This window comes from Oncorhynchus kisutch, linkage group LG10 (assembly GCF_002021735.2).
Source record: "Oncorhynchus kisutch isolate 150728-3 linkage group LG10, Okis_V2, whole genome shotgun sequence".
NCBI classification, from domain to species: domain Eukaryota; kingdom Metazoa; phylum Chordata; class Actinopteri; order Salmoniformes; family Salmonidae; genus Oncorhynchus; species Oncorhynchus kisutch.
In genome coordinates this window covers 13,824,080-13,848,580 of record NC_034183.2, presented here as the reverse complement: position 1 = coordinate 13,848,580, position 24,501 = coordinate 13,824,080, and the positions used below count along the sequence as shown (strand labels likewise).

The following is a 24,501-nucleotide window of genomic DNA, read 5'->3' as shown; positions in this document are numbered from 1 at the left end:
TGTAAATCAACCAATCAAGAGCTGAGGATCAGGAATGAGTGTGTCAAATCAACAGGATGATCAATAATGGTATTGTAACAATAATGTTAATAAATTAAGAGACATGGGGTTTTGACCAAACAATCAAACATAAAAAAAAAAAATGTATAGCACTGAGCAGACATATATATACTTCAAGTGAAATGCTTGATAATGCATGTGATATCAACAGAGAAATATATTTTCAGCGTGATTTTAATATTGACTGGATTTCATTAAGCTGCCCACTCAAGAAAAGGCTTCAAACTGTAACCAGTGCCTGCAACCTGGTTCAGGTTATCAACCTACCAGGATAGTTACAAACAGCACAGGAATTAAATCACCAACATGTATTGATCACATCTTTACTAATGCTGCAGAAATCTGCTTTAAAGCTGTATCCAGATCCATTGTATCTAGTGATCACAATATAGCAGCCATATTCCTTATAGCCATATTGCTTATTCCAGTGACTAATAAGCATGCAGCCATTAAGAAAAGGACTGTAAAAACATAAATCCCTGTGGGTTGAAGAGCAATTGAAAAATGTTATGGTTGAGAGGGTTAAGGCAAAAGGAATGGCAAATAAGTCTGGCTGCACAACCGATTGGTACTGCAAATTGAGAAAATTGTGTGACTAAACTGAATAAAATAAGAAGAAACTATACTATAAAACAAAGAGAAATTATCTAAAGAATGATAGTAAAAAGCTTTGGAGCACCTTAAAAAAAATGTTTGACCAGATACAATGCTATTTTACAGTAAACAAATTGACAGACTTTCAGCATGCTTTTAGGGACGGACATTCAACAAGCACAGCACTTACATAAATGATGATTGGTTGAGAGAAATTAATGATGAAAAGATTTTGGGAGCTGTTTTGTTAGTCTTCAGTGTGGCTTTTGTCATTATCGATCATAGTCTGCTGCTGGAAAAACATGTGTGTTATGGCTTTACACCCCCTGCTATTTTGTGGATAAAGAGTTACCTGTCGAACAGAACACAGATGGTGTTCTTTAATGGAAGCCTCTCCATCATAGGTAGAATCCATCCAGGTAGAATCAGGAATTCCCCAGGGCAGCTGTCTAGGCTCCTTACTTTTTTCAATTCTTACTAATTACATGATACTGGCTTTGAGTAAAGTCAGTGCGTCTATGCATGTGGAAGACAACACTATACACATCCACTACTAAAGCGAGTGAAATTACTGCAACACTTAAACTAAAGTCAGTTTCAGAATGGGTGGCAACAAATAAGTTATTCCTAAATATTAAAAAATGTATAAAAGCATTGTATTTGGGACAAATCATTCACTAAACCCTAAACATCAACTAAATCTTGTAATGAATAATGTGGAAATTGAGCAAGTTGAGGTGACTAAACTAAATTGTCATGGTCAAAACATGTTGATGCAACATTAGTTAAGGCAGAGAGAAGTCTGTCCATAATAAAGTCCTGCTCTGCCTTCTTATCAACAAGGCAGGTCCTACAGGCCCAAGTTATGCACACCTGGACTACTGTCCAGTCTTGTGGTCAAGTGCCACAAAGAGGAACAGGGAAATTATAATTGGCTCAGAACAGGGCAGCACGGCTGGCCCTTAACTATACACAGAGACCTAAAATTAACGATGTGCATATCAATCTCTCATGGATCAAAGTATAGGAGAGACTGACTTCATCACTACTTGTTCTGTAAGAGGTATTGACATGTTGAATGCGCCAAGCCGTTTGTTTAAACTATTAGCACACAGCTTGGACACCCATGCATACCACACAAGACAAGCCACCAGAGGTCTCTTCACAATTCTAAAGTCCAGATCAGTCAATGGGAGGCACACAGCACTACATAGAGCCATGACTACATGTAACTCTATTTTTCATCTGATAATACACCTTATGGACCAGCAGGGACCATGAAGAGACACACACACACCCTGCACACATGTACATGGATTTGTATTGTAGATATGTGGTAGTAAAGTAGTGGGCTGAGGGCTCAAACTTAATGTGCTGTGAAAAGTGTTATGAAATGTAATGTCATGTAATATTTTTTATTGTATATACAGTGATTCGGAAAGTATTCAGACCCCTTGACTTTTTCCACATGTTGTTTCTGTTACAGCCTTATTCTAAAATTGATTCAATAAAAAACATTTTCTCATGAATCTAGTAAATAAAAAACTCAAATAGCATAATTACATAAGTATTCAGACCCTTTGATATGAGACTCAAAATTGAGCTCAGGTTCATCCTGTTTCCATTGATCATCCTTGAGATGTTTCTACAACTTGATTGGATTCCATCTGTGGTAAATTAAATTGATTGGACATGATTTGGAAAGCCACACACCTGTCTATATAAGGTCCCACAGTTGACAGTGCATGAATGGAAGAAGGATCTTGTTCAGGGAGGTGACCAAGAACCCAATGACAGAGCTCCAGAGTTCCTCTGTTGAGATGGGAGAACCTTCCAGAAGGACAAACATCTCTGCAGCACTCCACCAATCAGGCCTTTATGGTAGTGGCCAAACTTAGAAGCCACTGCTCAGTAAAAGGAACAAGACAGCGCACTTGGAGTTTGCCAAAAGACACCTAAAGGCACTCTCAGACCATGAGAAACAAGATTCTCTGGTCTGATGAAACCAAGATTGAACTCTGGTCTGAATGCCAAGCATCACATCTGGAGGAAATCTGGCACCATATCTTCAGTGAAGCATGGTGCTGGCAACATGTAGTGGGGATGTTTTTCAGTGGCAGGGACTGGGAGACTATTCAGGATCGAAGGAACGATGAACGGAGCAAAGTAGAGATATCCTTGTGTTACGTTCCCCAGTTTCTGTGTTGTTTTGGGGTTGTATGTGTATATGTTTCAGGAAATGGCTTCCTGGATTCCAAGCAGCTGATTGGTCGGCCACATTGCAGATTGTCGATCTGACCCTGCCCTCTCATCAGGGGATACAGCTTTCTGCAATTTCTGACTCCTTCTGCAGCTTGAAAAGCCAGTGTTCCTTTGTTAGTAGAGAGAGCTTCTTTGTATGTGCTGTATTGGTTGTTGGTCTGGTAAATTTGTTGTAAAGTATTTTAGAGCCGGTCCTGCAGAGGTATGTGTTTGCTATAGTACCTAGTGTTTTTAGTTTATTCAAATTGTTCTGAGTTTGGCGACTTATTCTGTTTCATTTGTTCCCAGGGGGAAGGGGAAGGCTCCTTGGGAGTGTATGGCAAAAGGCCTGCGGGCATACATATACCCGTAGTATGTACTCTGTCTATGCACAATAAGACCTCGGCGGACCACCCCCTGTATTTTGGTTAGCGTTAAGAATAGGTAAGTAGTGGGTAAGTAGGAGGGTGGTCTCTAACTTTTACTTTGGTTCCGTCCAGCCCCTTTTCCCCCCCATTTACCATGTTAAGGAAATAAATCCCCTGTTAACGATAATTTTCTCTGCCTCCATCATCCTTACCCGCACCAACAGTCACATACCTCTTTCACTCCATGGGGAGTTGAGTGTAGCAGGGTGTTGCGTTCCCTCCTCCAAGAGGCGTAAGGAACACTTGATGAAAACCTGTTCCCTCAGACTGGGGCGACGGTTCACCTTCCAACAGGACAACAACCGTAAGCACACAGCCAAGACAACGGAGTGATTTCGGGACAAGTCTCTGAATGTCCTTGAGTGGCACAGCCACAACCTGGCATTGATCCCTATCTAACATCTCTGTAAAGACCTGAAAATAGCTGTGCAGCGATGCTCCCCATCCAACCTGACAGAGCTTGAGAGGATCTGCAGAGAAGAATGGGAGAAACTCCCCAAATACAGGTGTGCCAAGCTTGTAGCGTCATACTCAAGAGAACTCAAGGCGGTAATCCCTGCCAAAGGTGCAAGATATATGATTTCCTTTTGTGGACTGACAAAAATGGTGCACTAGGTCAGGAACGAGCAACTCAAGTCCTTGAGGGCCTGATTGGTGTCACACTTTTGTCCCCCGCCTCAGCTAACACACCTGACTTCAATAATCAACTTGTCATGAGCTTCAGTTTAGAATGCAATTAGTTTAAAATCAGCTATGTTTGCTAGGGATGGGGGAAAAGTGTGACATCTCTCCACTAGGTACTTTCTCAAGAGCACATTCATTGATATTCTAAGGCAAACAGAGTCTTTCTCTAGAGAATGGGGAACGGCTGGCACAGACACACAGAAATATGTGCAATTGAGGTATTCACTGGCCAGGATTTCCCACACCCACTCAAACACACATACAAAGTAATTACATACACACACTCACACCTACACCGCAATGCTGTTCCCTCTCGACAGTCTAACTCTGAACCCTGAGTGGCAAAACTGCTTCAAACTTAACAAGTGATGTTTGTTAAGGTGCCATCCAGCGGTCGTTTCATGTCTTTATTTCAGGAAAAATCTGGAAAGGTGGTGTTTGATGGAAACAGAGAAACACACAGCCATTCTCCAGCTGTTGGCGAGGCAATGTCATCTCATTTGAAAAAAAGTTCATGAGTAATATTAGATGGGAAAGTATGTTGTGTTCCAGCATGTTTCTGTATGTACTGCCTGAATCAACTGAAACCACAAATTCATAATTACCCAAACTTTCCCTTTGACAACTTTGGTATGGCAACTGCACCGCCCGCAACCCTCTCCAGGGGTGGTGCGGTCTGCCAAAAGCATCACCAGGGGCACACTGCCTGCCTTCCAGGACACCTACAGCATCTGATGTCACATGAAGGCCAAAAAAGATCATCAAGGACTTCAACCACCTGAGCCAAGGCCTGTTCACCCCACTATCATGCAGCAGACGCGGTCAGTACAGGTGCATCAAAGCTAGGACCGAGAGACTGAAAAACAGATTCTATCTCAAAGCCATCAGACTGTTAAAAAGCCATCACTAGCCGGCCTCCACCCAGGACCCTGCCCTGAACTTAGTCACGGTCACTATCGGCTACCACCCGGTTACTGAACACCTGCACCTTAGAGGCTGTACATAGAATCACTGGTCACTTTAATATGTTTACATACCGTTTTACTCATTTCAAATGTAACAAAAAGAAACGCCCTCTCACTGTCAACTGCGTGCATTTTCAGCAAACTTAACGTGTAAATATTTGTATGAACATAAGATTCAACAACAGACAAAATGAACAAATTCCACAGACATGTGACTAACAGAAATGGAATAATGTGTCCCTGAACAAAAGGAGGGTCAAAATCAAAAGTATCAGTCAGTATCTGGTGTGGCCACCAGCTGCATTAAGTACTGCAGTGCATCTCCTCCTCATGGGCTGCACCAGATTTGCCAGTTCTTGCTGTGAGATGTTACCCCACTCTTCTACCAAGTCACCTGCAAGTTCCCGGACATTTCTGGGGGGGAATGCCCCTAGCCCTCACCCTCCGATCCAACAGATCCCAGACGTGCTCAATGAGATTGAGATCCGGGCTCTTCGCTGGCCATGACAGAACACTGACTTTCCTGTCTTGCAGGAAATCACACACCGAACGAGCAGTATGGCTGGTGGCATTGTCATGCTGGAGGGTCATATCAGGATGAGCCTGCAGGAAGGGTACCACATGAGGGAGGAAGATGTCATCCCTGTAACGCACAGCATTGAGATTGCCTGCAATGACAACAAGCTCAGTCCGATGATGCTGTGAAACACCACCCCAGACCATGACGGACACACCACCTCCAAATCGAGCCTGCTCCAGAGTACAGGCCTCGGTGTAACGCTCATTCCTTCAATGATAAGCGCGAATCCGACCATCACCCCTGGTGAGACAATACTGCGACTCAGTGAAGAGCACTTTTTATTTCCAGTCCCGTCTGGTCCAGCGACAGTGGGTTTGTGCTCATAGGCGACATTGTTGCCGGTGATGTCTGGTGAGAACCTGCCTTACAACAGGCCTACAAGGCCTCAGTCCAGCCTCTCTCAGCCTATTGCGGACAGTCTGAGCACTGATGGAGGGATTGTACATTCCTGGTGTAACTCGGGCAGTTGTTGTTGCCATCCTGTACCTGTCCTGTAGGTGTGATGTTCGGAGGTACTGATCCTGTGCAGGTGTTACACATGGTCTGCCACTGCAAGGTTGATCAGCTATCCGTCCTGTCGATATAGGACTCGTTTTACTGTGGCTGTAGATACTTTTGTACCTGTTTCCTAAGCATCTTCACAAGGTCCTTTGCTGTTGTCCTGGGATTGATTTGCACTTCTCGCACCAAAGTACGTTATTCTCTAGGATGCAGAACGAGTCTCCTTTCCGGAGCGGTATGACAGCTGCGTGGTCCCATGGTGTTTATACTTGCATACTATTGTTTGTACAGATGAACGTGGTACCTTCAAGTGTTTGGGAAATGCTCCCAAGGATGAACCCGACTTGTGGAGGTCTACACTTTTTTTCTGAGGTCTTGGCTGATTTCTTTTCATTTTCCCATGATCTCAAGCTAAGAGGCACTGAGTTTGAAGGTAGGCCTTAAAATACATCCACAGGTACACCTCCAATTGACTCAAATGATGTCAATTAGCCTATCAGAAGCTTCTAAAGGCATGACATCTTTTTCTGGAATGTTCCAAGCTGTTTAAAGGCACAGTCAACAAAAAGTGTATGTAAACTTCTGACCCACTGGATTTGTGATACAGTGAAATCTGTAAACAATTATTGGAAAAATTACTTGTCATGCACAAAGTAGATTTGCCAAAACTAAGATTTGTGGAGTGGTTGAAAAACGAGTTAATGACACCATCCCACGTGTATAAGAACTTCCGACTGAAAACTGTGTGTACACGCACACACACACATATGTCAAATCAAATCAAATTTATTTGTCACATACACATGGTTAGCAGATGTTAATGCGAGTGTAGCGAAATGCTTGTGCTTCTAGTTCCGACAATGCAGTAATAACGAACAAGTAATCTAACTAACAATTCCAAAAAAAACTACTGTCTTATACGCAGTGTAAGGGGATAAAGAATATGTACATAAGGATATATGAATGAGTGATGGTACAGAGCAGCATAGGCAAGACACAGTAGATGATATCGAGTACAGTATATACATATGAGATGAGTATGTAAACCAAGTGGCATAGTTAAAGTGGCTAGTGATACATGTATTACATAAGGATGCAGTCGATGATATAGAGTACAGTATCTACGTATGCATATGAGATGAATAATGTAGGGTAAGTAACATTATATAAGGTAGCATTGTTTAAAGTGGCTAGTGATATATTTACATCATTTCCCATCAATTCCCATGATTAAAGTGGCTGGAGTAGAGTCAGTGGCATTGACAGTGTGTTGGCAGTAGCCACTCAATGTTAGTGGTGGCTGTTTAACAGTCTGATGGCCTTGAGATAGAAGCTGTTTTTCAGTCTCTCGGTCCCAGCTTTGATGCACCTGTACTGACCTCGCCTTCTGGATGACAGCGGGGTGAACAGGCAGTGGCTCGGGTGGTTGATGTCCTTGATGATCTTTATGGCCTTCCTGTAGCATCGGGTGGTGTAGGTGTCCTGGAGGGCAGGTAGTTTGTCCCCGGTGATGCGTTGTGCAGACCTCACTACCCTCTGGAGAGCCTTACGGTTGAGGGCCTTGCAGTTGCCATACCAGGCGGTGATACAGCCCGCCAGGATGCTCTCGATTGTGCATCTGTAGAAGTTTGTGAGTGCTTTTGGTGACAAGCCGAATTTCTTCAGCCTCCTGAGGTTGAAGAGGCGCTGCTGCGCCTTCTTCACGATGCTGTCTGTGTGAGTGGACCAATTCAGTTTGTCTGTGATGTGTATGCCGAGGAACTTAAAACTTGCTACCCTCTCCACTACTGTTCCATCGATGTGGATGGGGGGGTGTTCCCTCTGCTGTTTCCTGAAGTCCACAATCATCTCCTTAGTTTTGTTGACGTTGAGTGTGAGGTTATTTTCCTGACACCACACTCCGAGGGCCCTCACCTCCTCCCTGTAGGCCGTCTCGTCGTTGTTGGTAATCAAGCCTACCACTGTTGTGTCGTCCGCAAACTTGATGATCGAGTTGGAGGCGTGCGTGGCCACGCAGTCGTGGGTGAACAGGGAGTACAGGAGAGGGCTCAGAACGCACCCTTGTGGGGCCCCAGTGTTGAGGATCAGCGGGGAGGAGATGTTGTTGCCTACCCTCACCACCTGGGGGCGGCCCGTCAGGAAGTCCAGTACCCAGTTGCACAGGGCGGGGTCGAGACCCAGGGTACTATGTGTGTACGCACACACGTGTGTGTGTGTGTGTGTACACACATGTGCAGGTCTACAATTTTGTTTCTGGTGTTCTTTGACAACTCTTTGGTCTTGGCCATATTAGAGTTTGGAGTGTGACTGAGGTTGTGGACAGGTGTCTTTTTAGACTGATAGCAAGTTCAAACAGGTGCCATTAATACAGGTAACGAGTGGAGGACAGAGGAGCCTCTTAAAGAAGAAGTTACAGGTCTGTGAGAGCCAGAAATCTTGCTTGTTTGTAGGTGACCAAATACTTATTTTCCACCATAATTTGCAAATAAATTCATTTTGTCTGTCATAGTTGAAGTGTACCTATGATGAAAATTACAGGCCTCTCATCTTTTTAAGTGGGAGAACATGCACAATTGGTGGCTGACTAAATACTTTTTTGCCCCACTATATATGTAGTTATACTCCGGACTCCTACATTGCGCATCCTAATAGTTATATCTTTCTTAATTCCATTATTTTAGACCTGTGTGCATTGTTGTGAATTGTAAGATATTACTGGACTGTTGGATCTAGGAACACAAACATTTCGCTACACCCCCATTAACATCTGCTAAATATGTGTATGTGACCAATATTTTATTTGATTGGAATTGACAAACAACCTCTTTGCACAGTGTGTGGGCTGAACAATATGGAATAACTCCAAAGCTTGACCACCCGAAGTCCTAATGCGACGGCTGTCGCAGCACGTGGGCGTCACAAAAGTCACCTACCCATATTATACTTATACTGAGCCATTTACTTCATGTTCATATTCTTATTTCTTATTGTTGTTGCAGGTTCCTTCTCGACAATGCATGTAAGCATTTCGTTGGACGGTGTATACCAAGGTTCCCCAACACTTTTTTTGTTGAGCAAATAATTTTAATGTTTTATGGTTACACATTCAGTGTAAGACTGTAAAAACACCAGAAAAATCAACTCCAAATGATTTTTAATTTTGGAAATCTGTTCCCAAGAACTCCCACGCATAAGAGCGACACGTGCTCATATACAAATGTAAGCATGGTTTGAAATTATGTTTTAGTCAAATATTCTGTTTGGGATTTTTGCGATCAATTTGCAGTCTACAAATTCATTGTGCTTATGTTCCGCCCCCCCGACCACCCACTCAAGAAAACATATCGGCCTGCGGCTGAATTTAGTTGATAATCCTTGGTGTGTATCCTGTACATACAACTAGTAAAACTTCAACTTAATTAGGCTGTTATGGTGTCTGGTCATTTAGAGATTTGCATTGGTAGGCGTACCCCCTCTTTGGCTGTGTTTACACAAGGAGCCCAATTCTGATATTTTGTCCAATTATTGGCAAAAGATCTGATCTGATTGGTCAAGACCAATAATTGGGCAAAAGATCAGAACTGGGCTGCCTGTGTAAACGCAGATTTTGAATCCCTGATGTTACTTTAATGATGCATGTGACTGGTGAACTATGCTCACAAAACTGGAGCTAGGCCAGCTATAGTTGCTACCCAATCAGGTCCTCTTTGAAAAGCAAACGCATCTGTGGACAGAGAGGCCTAGTATAATCCATCACATTTAGCTGATTTTGTTTATTAGATAAGAGATATTAAACTTCAACGGTATAATTTTAACCCAGGTTAAAACCTGTTAAGGCTATGGCAGAATACTGCCCCCGTTGGAGAAATGCGTGCCCATAGTAAACTGACAAAAAATCTGTAAAAAATTGCTTATATATGCATATAATAAATATTATTGAATAGAAAACACTCTAAAGCTTCTAAAACCGTTCAAATTATGTCTCTATGTAAAGCAGAACTCACAGGGCATCCATTCTTCCAAACTCTTTCTGTCATCAGAAAAGTTGGCCCAACTTTGACGTCATCGCCCCCACCCTTCCCAACCAGCTACAGATCTGGAAACAGTTTCTATCTCTTCAGCACGATGTCCTCTTTCAATGGGGCGCATTGTGAAGATTGCGCGCTCCCTCACCCTTTGGCGGGGCGAAACCCTCCGGTCACGCAATAATACGTGCGCGCGTCTGCAATCTCTCTTTGTTCCAAGATCCACCAAACGACGTAGGCTTCTCCTTTCGAGCTTATATCTTTTATATATGATTAAAACATGTTTTAGCTCGAATCTGAACTTAGTTTGACCAGTTTAGTCGACATATATGTAATTTTGAAGTTTCGATGCGCAACCCATAGATTTTTGAGTGCTTTTCAGCCGAAATTAGTCTCGTTTGATAACCCAAAGACACACATTTGAAAGGCAAACGCTGGTTTTTGTAAGTATGACTTCTTCCACGACTTCTGATCGAACAACGGCTAAGGTAAGGGAATATTTATGTGGTTATTATGTGTTTCTGTGGACTCCGAAATAGCGAAGCCATATTGCTAATCTATGAGCGCCGTCTCATATTATTGACAAGTGAACGAATTCTGTAACGTTAAAAATAAATGTAACACAGCTGTTTTATTAAGAAGAAGTGTATCTTTCTAACTATATGTAGAACATGTATATTTAGTCAACCTTTATGATGTGTATTTCTGTTATCTGGCAGAGTTATCATAATTTCTCCGGGCATTGTTGTAGCATTTTTTGACCATGACCTTCAATGTAAACCGTGATTTATGGATATAATTTGCATATTATTGAAAAAAACATAAATGTACTGTATAACATGTCCTATTCCTGTCATCTGATGAAGATTTTCAAAAGGTTAGTGAATTATTTTTCTTTTAATCCTGCTTTTGTGATTGCATCTATTGTTCTACAAAATGGCTATGTAAATTAGCCTATCTTTGGTGGTGGTTTGACATAAATATGTGCTATGTTTTCGCCGTAAAACATTTTAGAAATCTGACTTGGTGGCTAGATGAACAAGGTGTTTATCTTTCATTTGAGCTATTGGACTTGTTAATGTGTGGAGGTTAAATATTTCTAAGAATATTTTTGCGTTCTGTGCGCCACTGTGTCAGTTGAGCAGTGGGGGAGGGTACCCCTAGAGGTACGTGTGGGGCCATGTAAGGGGCAGCAACCGAAAGGTTGCTGGATCAAATCCCTGAGCTGACAAAGTACAAATCTGTCCTTCTGCCACTGAGCAAGGCAGTTAACCCACTGTTCCCCGGTAGGCCGTCATTGTAAATAAGAATTTGTTCTTAACTGACTAGCCTAGTTAAATAAAAGGTTAAATAAACAGACATACCATAATCTAAGGACTACATATTAGCTTGTACTAGCCATTTGTTGAAATGATTTGTAATAAATACAGTTGAGGTAATAATTACAGTTGAGTCATTAAAACTTGTTTTTCAACCACTCCAAAAATGTCATGTTAACAAACTATAGTTTTGGCAAGTCGGTTAGGATTTCTACTTTGTGCATGACACAAGTAACTTTTCCAACAATGGTTTACAGACAGATTATTGCATTTATAATTCAGATTATAATTCAGATAATTCAGATTATTGCATTTATAATTCACTGTATCAGTGGGTCAGAAGTTTACATACACTAAGTTGACTGTGCCTTTAAACAGCATGGAAAATTCCAGAAAATGATGTCATGGCTTAGCAAGGAAAATTATGTAATGGCTTAGCAAGGAAAATTATGTAATGGCTCAGCAAGGAAGATGCCACTGCTCCAAATCCGCCAAAGCCAGACTACGGTTTGCAACTGCACATGGGGACAAATATTGTACTTTTTGGAGAAATGTCCTCTGGTCTGACGAAACAAAAATAGAACTGTTTGGCCATAATGACCATCGTTATGTTTGGAGGAAATAGGGGGAAAGCTTGCAAGCCGAAGAACACCATCCCAACCGTGAAGCACAGGGGTGGCAGCATCATGTTGTGGGGGTGCTTTGCTGCAGGAGGGACTGGTGCACTTCACAAAATAGATGGCATCATGAGGCAGGAAAATCATGTGGATATATTGAAGCAACATCTCAAGACAGTCAGGAAGTTAAAGCTTGGGTCACAAATGGATCTTCCAAATGGACAATGACCCCAAGCATACTTCCAAAGTTGTGGAAAAATGGCTTAAGGAAAACAAAGTCAAGGTATTGGAGTGGCCATCACAAAGCCCTGACCTCAATCCCATAGAAGATTTGTGGGTAGAACTGAAAGTGTGTGCAAGCAAGGAGGCCTACAAACCTGACTCAGTTACACCAGCTCTGTCTGGAGGAATGGGCCAAAATTCACCCAACTTATTGTGGGAAGCCTGTGGAAGTCTACCCGAAATGTTTGACCCAAGTTAAACAATTAAGGCAATGCTACCAAATGCTAATTGAGTGTATGTAAACTTCTGACCTACTGGGAATGTGATGAAAGAAATAAAAGCTTAAATAAATCACTCTACTATTATTTCACATTCTTAAAATGAAGTGGTGATCCTAACTGACCTAGGACAGGGAACTTTAACTAGGAATTGTGAAAAACTGAGTTTAAATGTATTTGGCTAAGGTGTATGTAAACTTCGACTTCAACTGCACATCTACATCCACACCTTGATATGTAATAACACATACAATATAAGACAGATAATCAACAGCTCTCATTAATCATGTATGGATAATTAGTAAAGGAATTGCATTTGCATTTAGGAAATGTAAGCGTCATTATAACTTGTCATGTGCACTGACAACAAATACATCTTCATTTTGAAAACTGAACCAGTCATATTGTTTTGTAACTAATGAAAGGAATTTTGCTAATTAATCTGAAAGGGATTCTCTATTTAGTAGCTTCAAATGTCAAACTCAGCCATATATAATATTTACTTACGACTAGTCTTGACACAAAACATCCAAAATATCCTATAAGTCATACAAATGAGAAGGATTTATGGTCATTAACCTTCAGTATGAAAAACTTGCTCTTCCAATACATTTATTGTTAATCCTGTTACATGTTGCAGCTGGCATCGGTCAATTCCAACCAACATCAGACAAAGGGAAGATTTAAAGCAGTCATTGCCATTCGGCTGCATGCATAAACCACGTGACTTATTACTGGTGGAGACGGTTGACTAAATAAAACAGACAGAAGGACAGGCATTGAGGCACAACACAGGTTGATTCTATCTTGGTAAATGAAGCCTCTGGGCTTCAAGAAATAGCTATGGAAAAGATGACTTAAAGTTGGTTATTGATTTAATAACATTTTCACTGTAGTGTTGTATGCGCCATTCACACGTGGCTCCTGAGTTCATGACCAGTAAGTCAATAAACAACAGGTTCCATTTACAAAATTGGGTTTGAGGTTTAACAATGTTATGTTTGTCCCTTGCGAGGTCACACTTCCTCTAAAATGTAGGTGTAGGGCCTAATGTGATTAAAGGTGTTGCCGTGCCAACACGTTCCCTCTCCGTTTCTGCCTTTCTTTACAAAACCACCTAGGGCTGACTTTTAAGTGGTTTTGTATCCATTTTAAATCTGGGTTAAATTTAGAGGCTTATCACCCCCTTTACTGTTCTCCCCCATTGTCTTATCAGCTTGGAGAGTTCCACTTGTCTGTTTGGTTTTTGGATTTCTGTCAGCGCTCCTATCTGACAGAACCTCATTGACAGACTTAAAAGATCCATTCCTTACTGGGATCTACTGTAGATGCACTGGAATTCTGCAGCTGCAAGCAAACACTGACAAAAGAATGCGTAGAAACAACGTTATCCTCTGTTGGGCACTTCTTGGAGTTCATGTTACCATGATAAAATTAACATGTCAGTTGCATATACAGTACCAAAAAAATGAGAGCTTGTTCTCAACTGGCCAACCTGGTTAAATAAAGGTGAAATCATTTATTTTTATACAGTACAGTGCCTGGTAAGTCTACACAGCCCTTGCACAGTTGTCACATTTGCTGCCTTAAAATTTTATTTAAAAAATAACAGATGACTGGATTTTTCTTCCTACTGATCTACACGACTTACTCTAGATTTTCAATGAAAAAAATATATAAATATTCAACCTTTAAAATAATAGAAAACTAAGTTGATGTCTTGATTGTGTGTAATACTTGGTGGTAGCACCTTTGGCAGCAATGGCGAAGGTGCATGAAGATGTCGGAAATCAGATATGACGTCATTGTTTTAGCGCTATCCAGAGTTGGTTCAATGCGCCAATAAATCTTTACCATTGCCTTTTGTGCTTTGCTGGCATCTTGGAGGTAAAAGTGGGACAATGTATACTGTGCTAATGACGATACAAAAACAATTGTTAGAGCAATGTACAATACGGTGAACATAGCAAACGAGGCATTTGTGGTAAAGTGCATGGACGTCGCCATTGTTATGCACCTCCATTTCACTGGAAATCATTTTGAATAAGATTCTAACAACTCTTAGGCCAATTTACTGAGCTTGAGCATTTTTGACAAAAACAATGGATATGTTGTCCTAAGAGTTAGTAGAATCATATTCAAAATTATATAAAATTATACTTTTTTCACTTAAATGTTTAATCCAGGTAGGAAAATGTGACAACTGTGCAAGGGGTGTGTAGACTTTCACTGTAATGGGGCATTGTAATGGGTCCGAACTGAGCTGTGCCAATTTTCACCCTGATAGCTTGATAGAAACACTTGCTTGAAAACTAGTTACAGATTCATCATGTGGTTGTTATCAACCCATAGTTTCATGCACACAACTGACCTTAGAAGGATAGAAAAATACATATGCATTCACACGTACACACACATTCCCACCTTTGTCTCTTCATTTACACTTCTTGCAGTGCTAACCTGACTTTTCTCTCTCACACAGCCATTCTAATCATTTCTATGACAACAAGGCATATGAAGCTACTAATCAAAGCCATCAATGACAGGTTTGAAGTCGACACATCTTTCCGAGAACGGTCTCAAAGTCCCACCTTTAAATGTTATTCCATTAACACTTTGGCAGAGGATACCAATCCTGTCTCTGATGGTACTTTCTGAAGTCAAATGGTAGACTAGAGGAATAGGCGGGCACGCCGAGGGCTTTGATGGAAAAAGTCTTGGGTGATTACACTGGGTTTGATTACATTGGCTGGCTGCATGTCTGTCTGGGCAGCTTCCTGGTGCCTGAGAGGCAGAGGGGGAGAGAGAAGATTAGAAGCAGAATGAGAGGGAAAAGGAGTGAGAGAATAAGAGGGTGAGGAAGAAAGAAGGATATCTAAAAAGAGAGAAAGATGCAGAGACACCAAGACAGAATTAGGATAGAAGAAGGGATGAAGATAACAGAAAGAGTGCGAAAGAGAAAGCTCAATATGAGAGCTGACGAGGGTCGGCTGCTTAGGCGAGCCAGTGCTGTGCGCCGTGTGTTAATTTATTAGCCTTTCCTGCCGGCTCACCTGCTCCCTCGCCTCCCCCTCACCTGTTCGCTCCGAGCACTAACGAGAGACGACAGGGGTGGCCCTTACGGCCCAACGCCAGGATGTGATCATTAGAGATGGAGGGGAGAAATGTCAAACTATCTACTCACACACACACACACTGTCGCTCTTCACCAGGGGGTTGCCACCCTCTCAAAGCAACTGCAGTCCTCCACCTGCACACCTGAGCAATCTCATCCCTCTGTTTCTACATCCTCCTCTCTTTCTCCTTGTCTTTCTTTTACTCCACTGTGCTTTTCACTATCCCTCAATACATATTTGGTTTATGTCAAATATTTTAGCTTCTTTATTGAGATCCCTGTGTGGCTCTAGATCATTGCTGAGACATGCCAGAGGTGCCAGAGGTACCTCATAGATACTAAAAAGGTATTTCAGTCTTCATACAGCTTGTGCGAAACACTCCAAATATAGAATTGCATATTAAACAAATGTCTCATGAATGTGTGAATATAGAGGGAAGGAAAGCATATGAGAGGAAGAGAGCGACGTGACATTTGAAAATGTCTATTCTTTTGGAACTTCTGTGAGTGCAATGTTTGCTGTTAATTTTTATAGTTTATTTCACTTTTGTCTACTTCACTTGCTTTGGCAATATTAACGTATGTTTCCCATGCCAATAAAGCTCTTGAATTTAATTGAGAGAGAGAAAGGGGAAAACTTAAAGGCAGTCAAACAAATCAAACATATAATAGAATGTACAAACATTCCCTCACATCCTCACCAAATCAGATTATGGTCACCCAGACCGATCTCTGCCCATTGCAAACACATTAAAGGCCTCAGTTCAACACATTGATGCAGGGTTGCCAGATCAATAGCTGGGAGAGCCTAATCAATGGGTCTTCATGCAGAGCATGGATCCAGCGAGAGGCATCCATAAACCTCTCTCATATATATGAGAAACAGATTTCAGCTTTAGATATGTCTTTCCTGAAAGAGGATGTTTAACATCTCGCTCGCTCACTCACTCAGAGTACTGTCTTTTATACAGGCAAGGCCAAGGTGCACAACCACAGGGGTCAAGAGTCCATCAGCCATGAGATTGTGCTAAGAAGGATACCCCAATACATAGTTCAAGGATCATCTCCTCTCCATCTACAAACCATTAATGGACGATAAAACTGATCCAAGACCTGCTCTAACAAGCACTGTGTTATCTGCTAAGTGACCAGCAAAAATGGCATTGGTGAATAGCATAAAAGGAACAATGGGCCAGAAGGTTGCTATGGAGATGAGCCAATTGTCTGTTGTCTGCAGGTCTCATTATTGTGGGAACACCATTAGCTTCTATAGACATTAGGACTGACAAGAACAGGCCTTAATCAGATTTACGGGAGGAATCAGGTCTAATTGAGTTCTTCACACAGCACATTATCTTAATGGGTGGCAATGTAATAATGAACAACACATTAGCACAAATTTTTTTTGCAATAATTCTGAGGACAAATGTTCTATTCATCAACAAGCTAGGAAGTGGGATTGAAGTCATTTAATGGTTCCTGTGATTAGTCTCCCATTTTCAAGTCAAAAGAAGCTGCTCTACTCCCAGTACGAGTAACAATGGCATTTATTTCAAAATACGCCTTCAGATGAATAACCCTAAATGGTTTACAGAGGACAGTAACCACTGATCACACCAACATACGCTTACTAGTTACAGCCACCGCTTAACTACTAATTGGTGCCATGGAAGACCCCCAGGAAAAAGGTGAAGGGGAGGGAGGACACCCTTGCCTTAGTTGACAAGGCCATGGTGAGGGAGAGCACGCTGATTAAAAAGTCTCATCCGCCAATGACCTTTAAGATACGCATTCAAAGAGATCTGTGATTAGCTGGAGCCACCTGAGTTAAGGAAAGTGATCAAGGAAAGGACATTAGACTCACGGTTTCTGTTCTAATATCCCCACTAGTATACCACATTGGGCATATTGCATCTTGATTATACAATGTATCCGAACATGAACAGTTTTGTGGTTACCTAGGGAGCACTTCAAACAATCTAGAAATTGATAACAATTAAATGTTATGTAGAGGGCAAAAAGTGTGTGGGCGCATGTTTGTATGTACGTGTATGTGATCCAAGTCTCACCTGACAGGCGTTGTACAGCAGCTGGTGCTCAAACTTCTTGATGCCCAAAATCAGCTGGAACATCTCATACAGCTGCTCCTTACTGAGTATCAACTCGGACACGGCACTGAGGTGCATCCTCTGGGGCTGGCGCCGCAGGTCCTCATCCCCCCTGTAGATGGCGTCATACTTGGCAATCCAGGAGCTCAGCACTGTCTCTTTGCTCAGGCCATCGATCTCGGGCAAGCTGCGCACCCGGCGCTCAATGTTCTTCTTGAAGACGTCACGGAAGTCGCAGGCCGAGCAGCCGCCACTCTGCACCATCCTGGACACCCGCTCACTGTTCAGAAAACCCTGTACAGGAGGAAACCAGGGAGTGTAAGGATCCAGAAGTAAGCTAGACTAATGTAGCGCTGCTTTACACTGGTACCCGTATACAGGCTGAAAACAGCAGAGTCAGCACAGCATATCAATATATAGGCAAATTTAGGCAAATTTGTTGCCATTGTTGCACTTTGTTATAGTCCCTTATAACCTTACCAATGGCCATTACTCCAATGGTGCATGACACCAGCGTGTGACCTCCACTGTTCCCCGGGCGCCTAAGACGTGGATCTCAGCACCTCTCTGATTCAGAGGGGTTGGGTTAAATGCGGAAGACATTTCAGTTAAATCCATTCAGTTCTACAACTGACTAGGTATCCCCCTTTCCGTGTTGCATTTCTGAGAAACAGTATTTTCTTACATCCCACTATGTACATGAGATACAAACATGAAAATAATACATGTTGATATATATTACAAAAAACACTTAATATGGAACACAAGTAGATCAAGAAATGAAACAATAAAACAGTGTAGGTTGATTTAGCTCAGGGTAATCTCCTTACATAGGCTCCAGTGGTATTAAACAGGCAGGTTTTATGTCCAGCTCAGGGCAGGCAGAAGATTTTTCTTCCTCAGGGCTTTACCTGCCGACTCACTCGGATTCTGTCTGCTGGTAGTCATGACGCCTGGGAGGGGAGGATGAAGTTCACATGAAGTTCATGTTTTAAGGCTCACTCAAGGGTCTCGTCTGGATGTAGCCATTAGGGGAGGGTAATCTGTATTTGTATTTATCATGGAACCCCATTAGCTGCTGCCAAGGCGGGTTATACTGGCCTCTCCTGCTTCAGAGAAGCTCCTGACTCTTCACATGGTGTGTGAGTGATATAACCCAGGCCCTGTGTGTCCCCAAGTGCTCTCATTTAGTAAAAGCCTTGGGTTCATGCATGTTAACATCAGAAGCCTCCTCCCTAAGTTTACTTTATTCACTGCTTTAGCACACTCTGCCAACCCTGATGTCCTAGCCGTGTCTGAATCCCGACTTAGGAAGGCCAAAAAAAATTCTGAAATTTCCATCCCCAATTACAAAATGTTCCATCAAGACAGAACTGCTAAAGGGGGCGGAATTGCAATCTACTGTATAGAGAGCCTGCAGAGTTCTGTCATACTATCCAGGTCTATGCCAAAACAGTTCGAGCTTCCACTTTTAAAGATGCATCTCTCCAGAAAAAAGTCCCTCACTGTTGCCGCTTGTTATAGACCCCCCTCAACTCCCAGCTGTGCCCTGGACACCGTATGTGAACTGATTGTCAAGGAAGATGGCGCCGGAGGAGATGGCCGATGTGTTACGGTCTCCTAACCAATTGTGCTATTGTGTGTTTTTTTTCACGATATGTGTCAATTATTTTGTAAATAATGTTTCTGTCACCGTATCTTACGGCAGAAAAGAGCTTCTGGACATCAGGACAGCGATCACTCACCTCGGATTAGACAAAGATTAAATAAATAATAAACTAGACGAGGTACGTTCACGAATATCCTACCAACGGGACATCAAAAACTGTAATAACCTATGTTTCACGGAATTGTGGCTGAATGACGACATGGATATTCAGCTAGCGGAATATACGCTGCACCGGCAGGATAAAACAGTAAACTCCAGTAAGAATAGGGGGGCGGTCTGTGTATATTTGTAAACAACAGCTGGTGCAAGAAATCTAAGGAAGTCTCTAGATGTTGCTCGCCTGAAGTAGAGTATATTGTGATAAATTCCAGGCCACACTACTTGCCTAGAGTATCTTCAGCTATACTTTTTGTGGCTGTTTATTTACCACCACAGACAGATGCTGGCACTAAGACTGCACTCAGTCAGCTGTATGAGGAAATAAGCAAACAGGAAACCACTCACCCAGAGGCGGCGCGCCTAATGGCCGGAGACTTTTATGCAGGGAAATTTAAATCAGTTCTACCAAATCTCTATCAACATGTTAAATGTGCAACCAGGGTGGGAAAAAAAAAATCATAGATCACCTGTACTCCACACACAGAGATGCGAACAAAAGCTCTCACTCGCCCTCCATTTGGTAAATCCGACCACAACTCTATCCTCCTGATTCCTGCTTCCTTGCCCTTTGCCACCTGGACAAAAGGAACACCTATGTCAGAATGCTGTTCATTGACTACAACTCAGCGTTCAACACCATAGTACTCTCAAAGCTCATCACTAAGCTAAGGAACCTGGCACTAAACACCTCCCTCTGCAACTGGATCCTGGACTTCCTGACGGGCCGCCCCCAGGTGGTGAAGGTAGGAGCAACACATCTGCCACACTGATCCTCAACACTGGAGTTCCCCAGGGGTGCATGCTCAGTCCCCTCCCGTACTCCCTGTTCACCCGTGACTGCATGGCCAGGCACGACTCCAACACCATCATTAGGTTTGCAGACGACCCAACAGTGGTAGGCCTGATTACCGACAATGACGAGACAGCCTATAGGGAGGAGGTCAAAAACCTGGCCGGGTGATGGCAGAATAACAACCTATCCCTCAACGTAACCAAGACTAAGGAGATGATTGTGGACTACAGGAAAAGGAGCAATGAGTACGTCCCCATTCTCATCGACGGGGCTGTAGTGAAGCAGGTTGAGAGCTTCATATTCCTTGGTATCCACATCAACAACAAACTAGAATGGTCCCAACACACAAAGACAGTCGTGAAGAGGGCACGACAAAGCCTATTCCCCCTCAGGAAACTAAAAAGGGGTCCTGAGATGCATCCTGAGATCCTCAAAAGGTTCTACAGCTGCAACATCGAGAGCATCCTGACCGGTTGCATCACTGTCTGGTACGGTAATTGCTCTGCCTTCGACCACAAGGCACTACAGAGGGTAGTGTGTACGGCCCAGTACATCACTGGGGCAAAGCTGCCTGCCATCCAGGACCTCTACACCAGGCGGTGTCAGAGGAAGGCCCTAAAAATTGTCAAAGACCCCAGTCATAGACTGTTCTCTCTACTACCGCATGGCAAGCGGTACCGGAGTGCCAAGTCTAGGACAAAAAGGCTACAACAGTTTTTACCCCCAAGCCATAAGACTCCTGAACAGGTAACCAAATGGTTACCCGGGCTATTTCCAGTGTGTGCCCCCCCAACCCCTCTTTTACACTGCTGCTACTCTCTGTTTATCTTATATGCATAGTCACATTCATGTACATACTACCTCAATTGGCCCGACCAACCAGTGCTCCCGCACATTGGCTAACCGGGCTATCTGCATTGTGTCCCACCACCCGCCAACCCCTCTTTCTACGCTACTGCTACTCTCTGTTCATCATATATGCATAATCACTTTAACCATACCTACATGTACATACTACCTCAATAAGCCTGACTAACCATTGTCTGTATATAGCCTTGCTACTCTTATTTTCAAATGTCTTTTTACTGTGGTTTTATTTCTTTACTTACACCACCACACACACACCTTTTTTCGCACTATTGGTTAGAGCCTGTAAGTAAGCATTTCACTGTAAGGTCTACTACACCTGTCGTATTCGACGCACGTGAGAAATAAACATTGATTTGATTGCCCCCATATATTGTCAGAGTTCGTACTGCTAGGTGACCTAAATTGGGATATGCTTAACACCCCGGCCATCCTACAATCTAAACTAGATTCCCTCAATCTCACAAAAATTATCAAGAAACCTACCAGATACAACCCCAAATCCATAAACATGAGCACCCTCAAATATCATCCTGACCAACTTGACCTCTAAATACACCTCTGCTGTTTTCAACCAGGATCTCAGCGATCACTGTCTCATTGCCTGCGTCCGTAATGTGTCTGCAGTCAAACATCACTGTCCCTAAAACACTTCAGCGAGCAGGCCTTTCTTATCGACCTGGCTCGGGTATCCTGGAAGGATATTGACCTCATCTCGTCAAAAGAGGATGCCTGGTTGCTCTTCAAAAGTGCTTTTCTCACCAACTTAAATCAGCATGCCCCATTAAAAAAAATGTAGAACTAAGAACAGATATAGCCCTTGGTTCACTCCAGACTTGACTGCCCTTGACCAGCACAAAACCACCCTGTGGCGTACTGCACTAGCATCGAATAGTCCCCTCGATATGCAACTTTTCAGGGGAGTCAGGAACCAATACACACAGTCAATTAGGAAAGCAAAGGCTAGCTTTTTCAAACAGAAATTTGCATCCTGGGACACTAATTCCAAAACGTTTTGGGACACTGACCTCCATTGCGAATAAGAGTACCTTCTCCCAGCTGCCCACTGCACTGAGACTAGGAAACACGGTCACCACTGATAAATCCACAATAATCGAGGATTTCAATAAACATTTCTCTACGGCTGGCCATGCTTTCCACCTGGCTACCCGAACCCCGGCCAACAACTTGCCGTCTCCCCCCCCCCCCCCGTTTCTCCTTCACCCAAATCCAGACAGCTGACGTTCTTCCAACACTCTACTCAACAAACTGGATGCAGTTTATCACAGTGCCATCCGTTTTGTCACTAAAGCACCTTATACCACCCACCACTGCAACTTGTATGCTCTAGTCGGCTGGCCCTCGCTACATATTTGTCACCAGACCCACTGGCTCCAGGTCATCTTCAAGTCCATGCTAGGTAAAGCTCCGCCTTATCTCAGTTCACTGGTCACGATGGCAACACCCATCCGTAGCACGCGCTCCAGCAGGTGTATCTCACTGATCATCCCTAAAGCCAACACATCATTCGGCCGCCTTTCGTTCCAGTTCTCTGCTGCCTGTGACTGGAACGAATTGCAAAAATTCGAAGTTGGAGACTTTTATCTCCCTCACCAACTTCAAACATCTGCTATCTGAGCAGCTAACCGATCGCTGCAGCTGTACATAGTCTATCGGTAAATAGCCCACCCATTTTTACCTACCTCATCCCCATACTGTTTTTATGCATTTACTTTTCTGCTCTTTTGCACACCAATATCTCTACCTGTACATGACCATCTGATCATTTATCACTCCAGTGTTAATCTGCAAAATTTTAATTATTCGCCTACCTCCTCATGCCTTTTGCACACAATGTATATAGACTCCCCTTTTTTTCTACTGTGTTATTGACTTGTTAATTGTTTACTCCATGTGTAACTCTGTGTTGTCTGTTCACACTGCTATGCTTTATCTTGGCCAGGTCGCAGTAGCAAATGAGAACTTGTTCTCAACTAGCCTACCTGATTAAATAAAGGTGAAATAAATAAATTTTAAAAAATTAAAAAATTTGCTGCATAATCTGGATCCCTACAAATCAGCTGGGCTAGACAACCTGGACCCTCTCTTCCTAAAATTATCCGCCGTCATAACTGCAACTCCTATTACTAGTCTGTTCAACCGCTCTGGTAAATTCAATTGATTCAACATGATTTGGAAAGGAACATACCTGTCTATATAAGGTCACACAGTTGACAGTACATGTCAGAGCAAAAACCAAGCTAAGGTCGAAGGAATTGCCTGTAGAGCCACGAAGAATAGATATGGGACAGGGTGCCAACACATTTCTGCAGCATTGAAGGTCCAAGAACACAGCGGCCTCCATCATTCTTAAATGAAAAAAATGTGGGACCACCAAGACTTTCAAGAGGTGGCCTCTGTGGAGATGGGAGAACCTTCTAGAAGGACAACCATCCCTGCAGCACTCCATCAAATCAGGCCTTTATGGTAGAGTGGCCAGACAGAAGCCACTCCTCAGTAAAAAGACACACGACAGCCTGCTTGGAGAAACAAGATTCTCTGGTCTGATGAAACCAAGATTGAACTCTTTGCCCTGAATGCCAAGCATCATGTCTGGAGGAAGCCTGGCACTATCCCTACGGTGAAGCATGGTGGCGGCAGCATCATGCTGTGGGGATGTTTTTCAGCGGCAGCGACTGGGAAACTAGTCAGGATCAAGGCAAAGATGAACAGCGCAAAGTACAGTGATCCTTGATGAAAACCTGCGCCAGAGCGCTCAGGACCTCAGACAGGGCCGAAGGTTCATCTTCCAACAGGACAACAACCCTAAGCACACAGCTAAGAAAACGCAGGAGTGGCTTCAGGACAAGTCCTTGAGTGGCCCAGCCAGAGCCCGAAGTTGAACCCGATTGAACATCTCTGGACAGACCAGAAAATAGCTGTGCAGCAACGCTCCCCATCCAACCTGGCTGAGCTTGTGAAAGGATCTGCAGAGAAGAATGGGAGAAACTTCCCAATACAGGTGTGCCAAGCTTGTAGCATCATACCAAAGAAGACTTGAGGCTGTAATCGTTGCCAAAGTAAAGGGTCTGAATACTTATGTAAATGTGATCGTTTTTTATTTTTACATTTGCAAAAAAGTCAACTTATTTTTGCGTTGTAATTCGGGGGTAGTGTGTGTAGATTGATGTGGGAAAAACTATTTTAAATACATTTTAGAATAAGCTACGGTGGTAAAATGTGGGAAAAGTGAAGGAGTCTGAATACTTTCCAAAT

The 24,501-nt window shown here is 42.9% G+C and overlaps 1 protein-coding gene across 1 annotated transcript in view; it reads right to left on the bottom strand.

The window, feature by feature from the left end:
* The window catches only part of cadps2 (Ca++-dependent secretion activator 2), a 268,321-nt gene that overhangs the window by 173,615 nt on the left and 70,205 nt on the right, over nucleotides 1-24,501 (bottom strand). Inside the window, 1 exon segment of the mRNA XM_031833159.1 lies at nucleotides 17,699-18,031. Coding sequence (XP_031689019.1) covers nucleotides 17,699-18,031 — 333 coding nt within the window.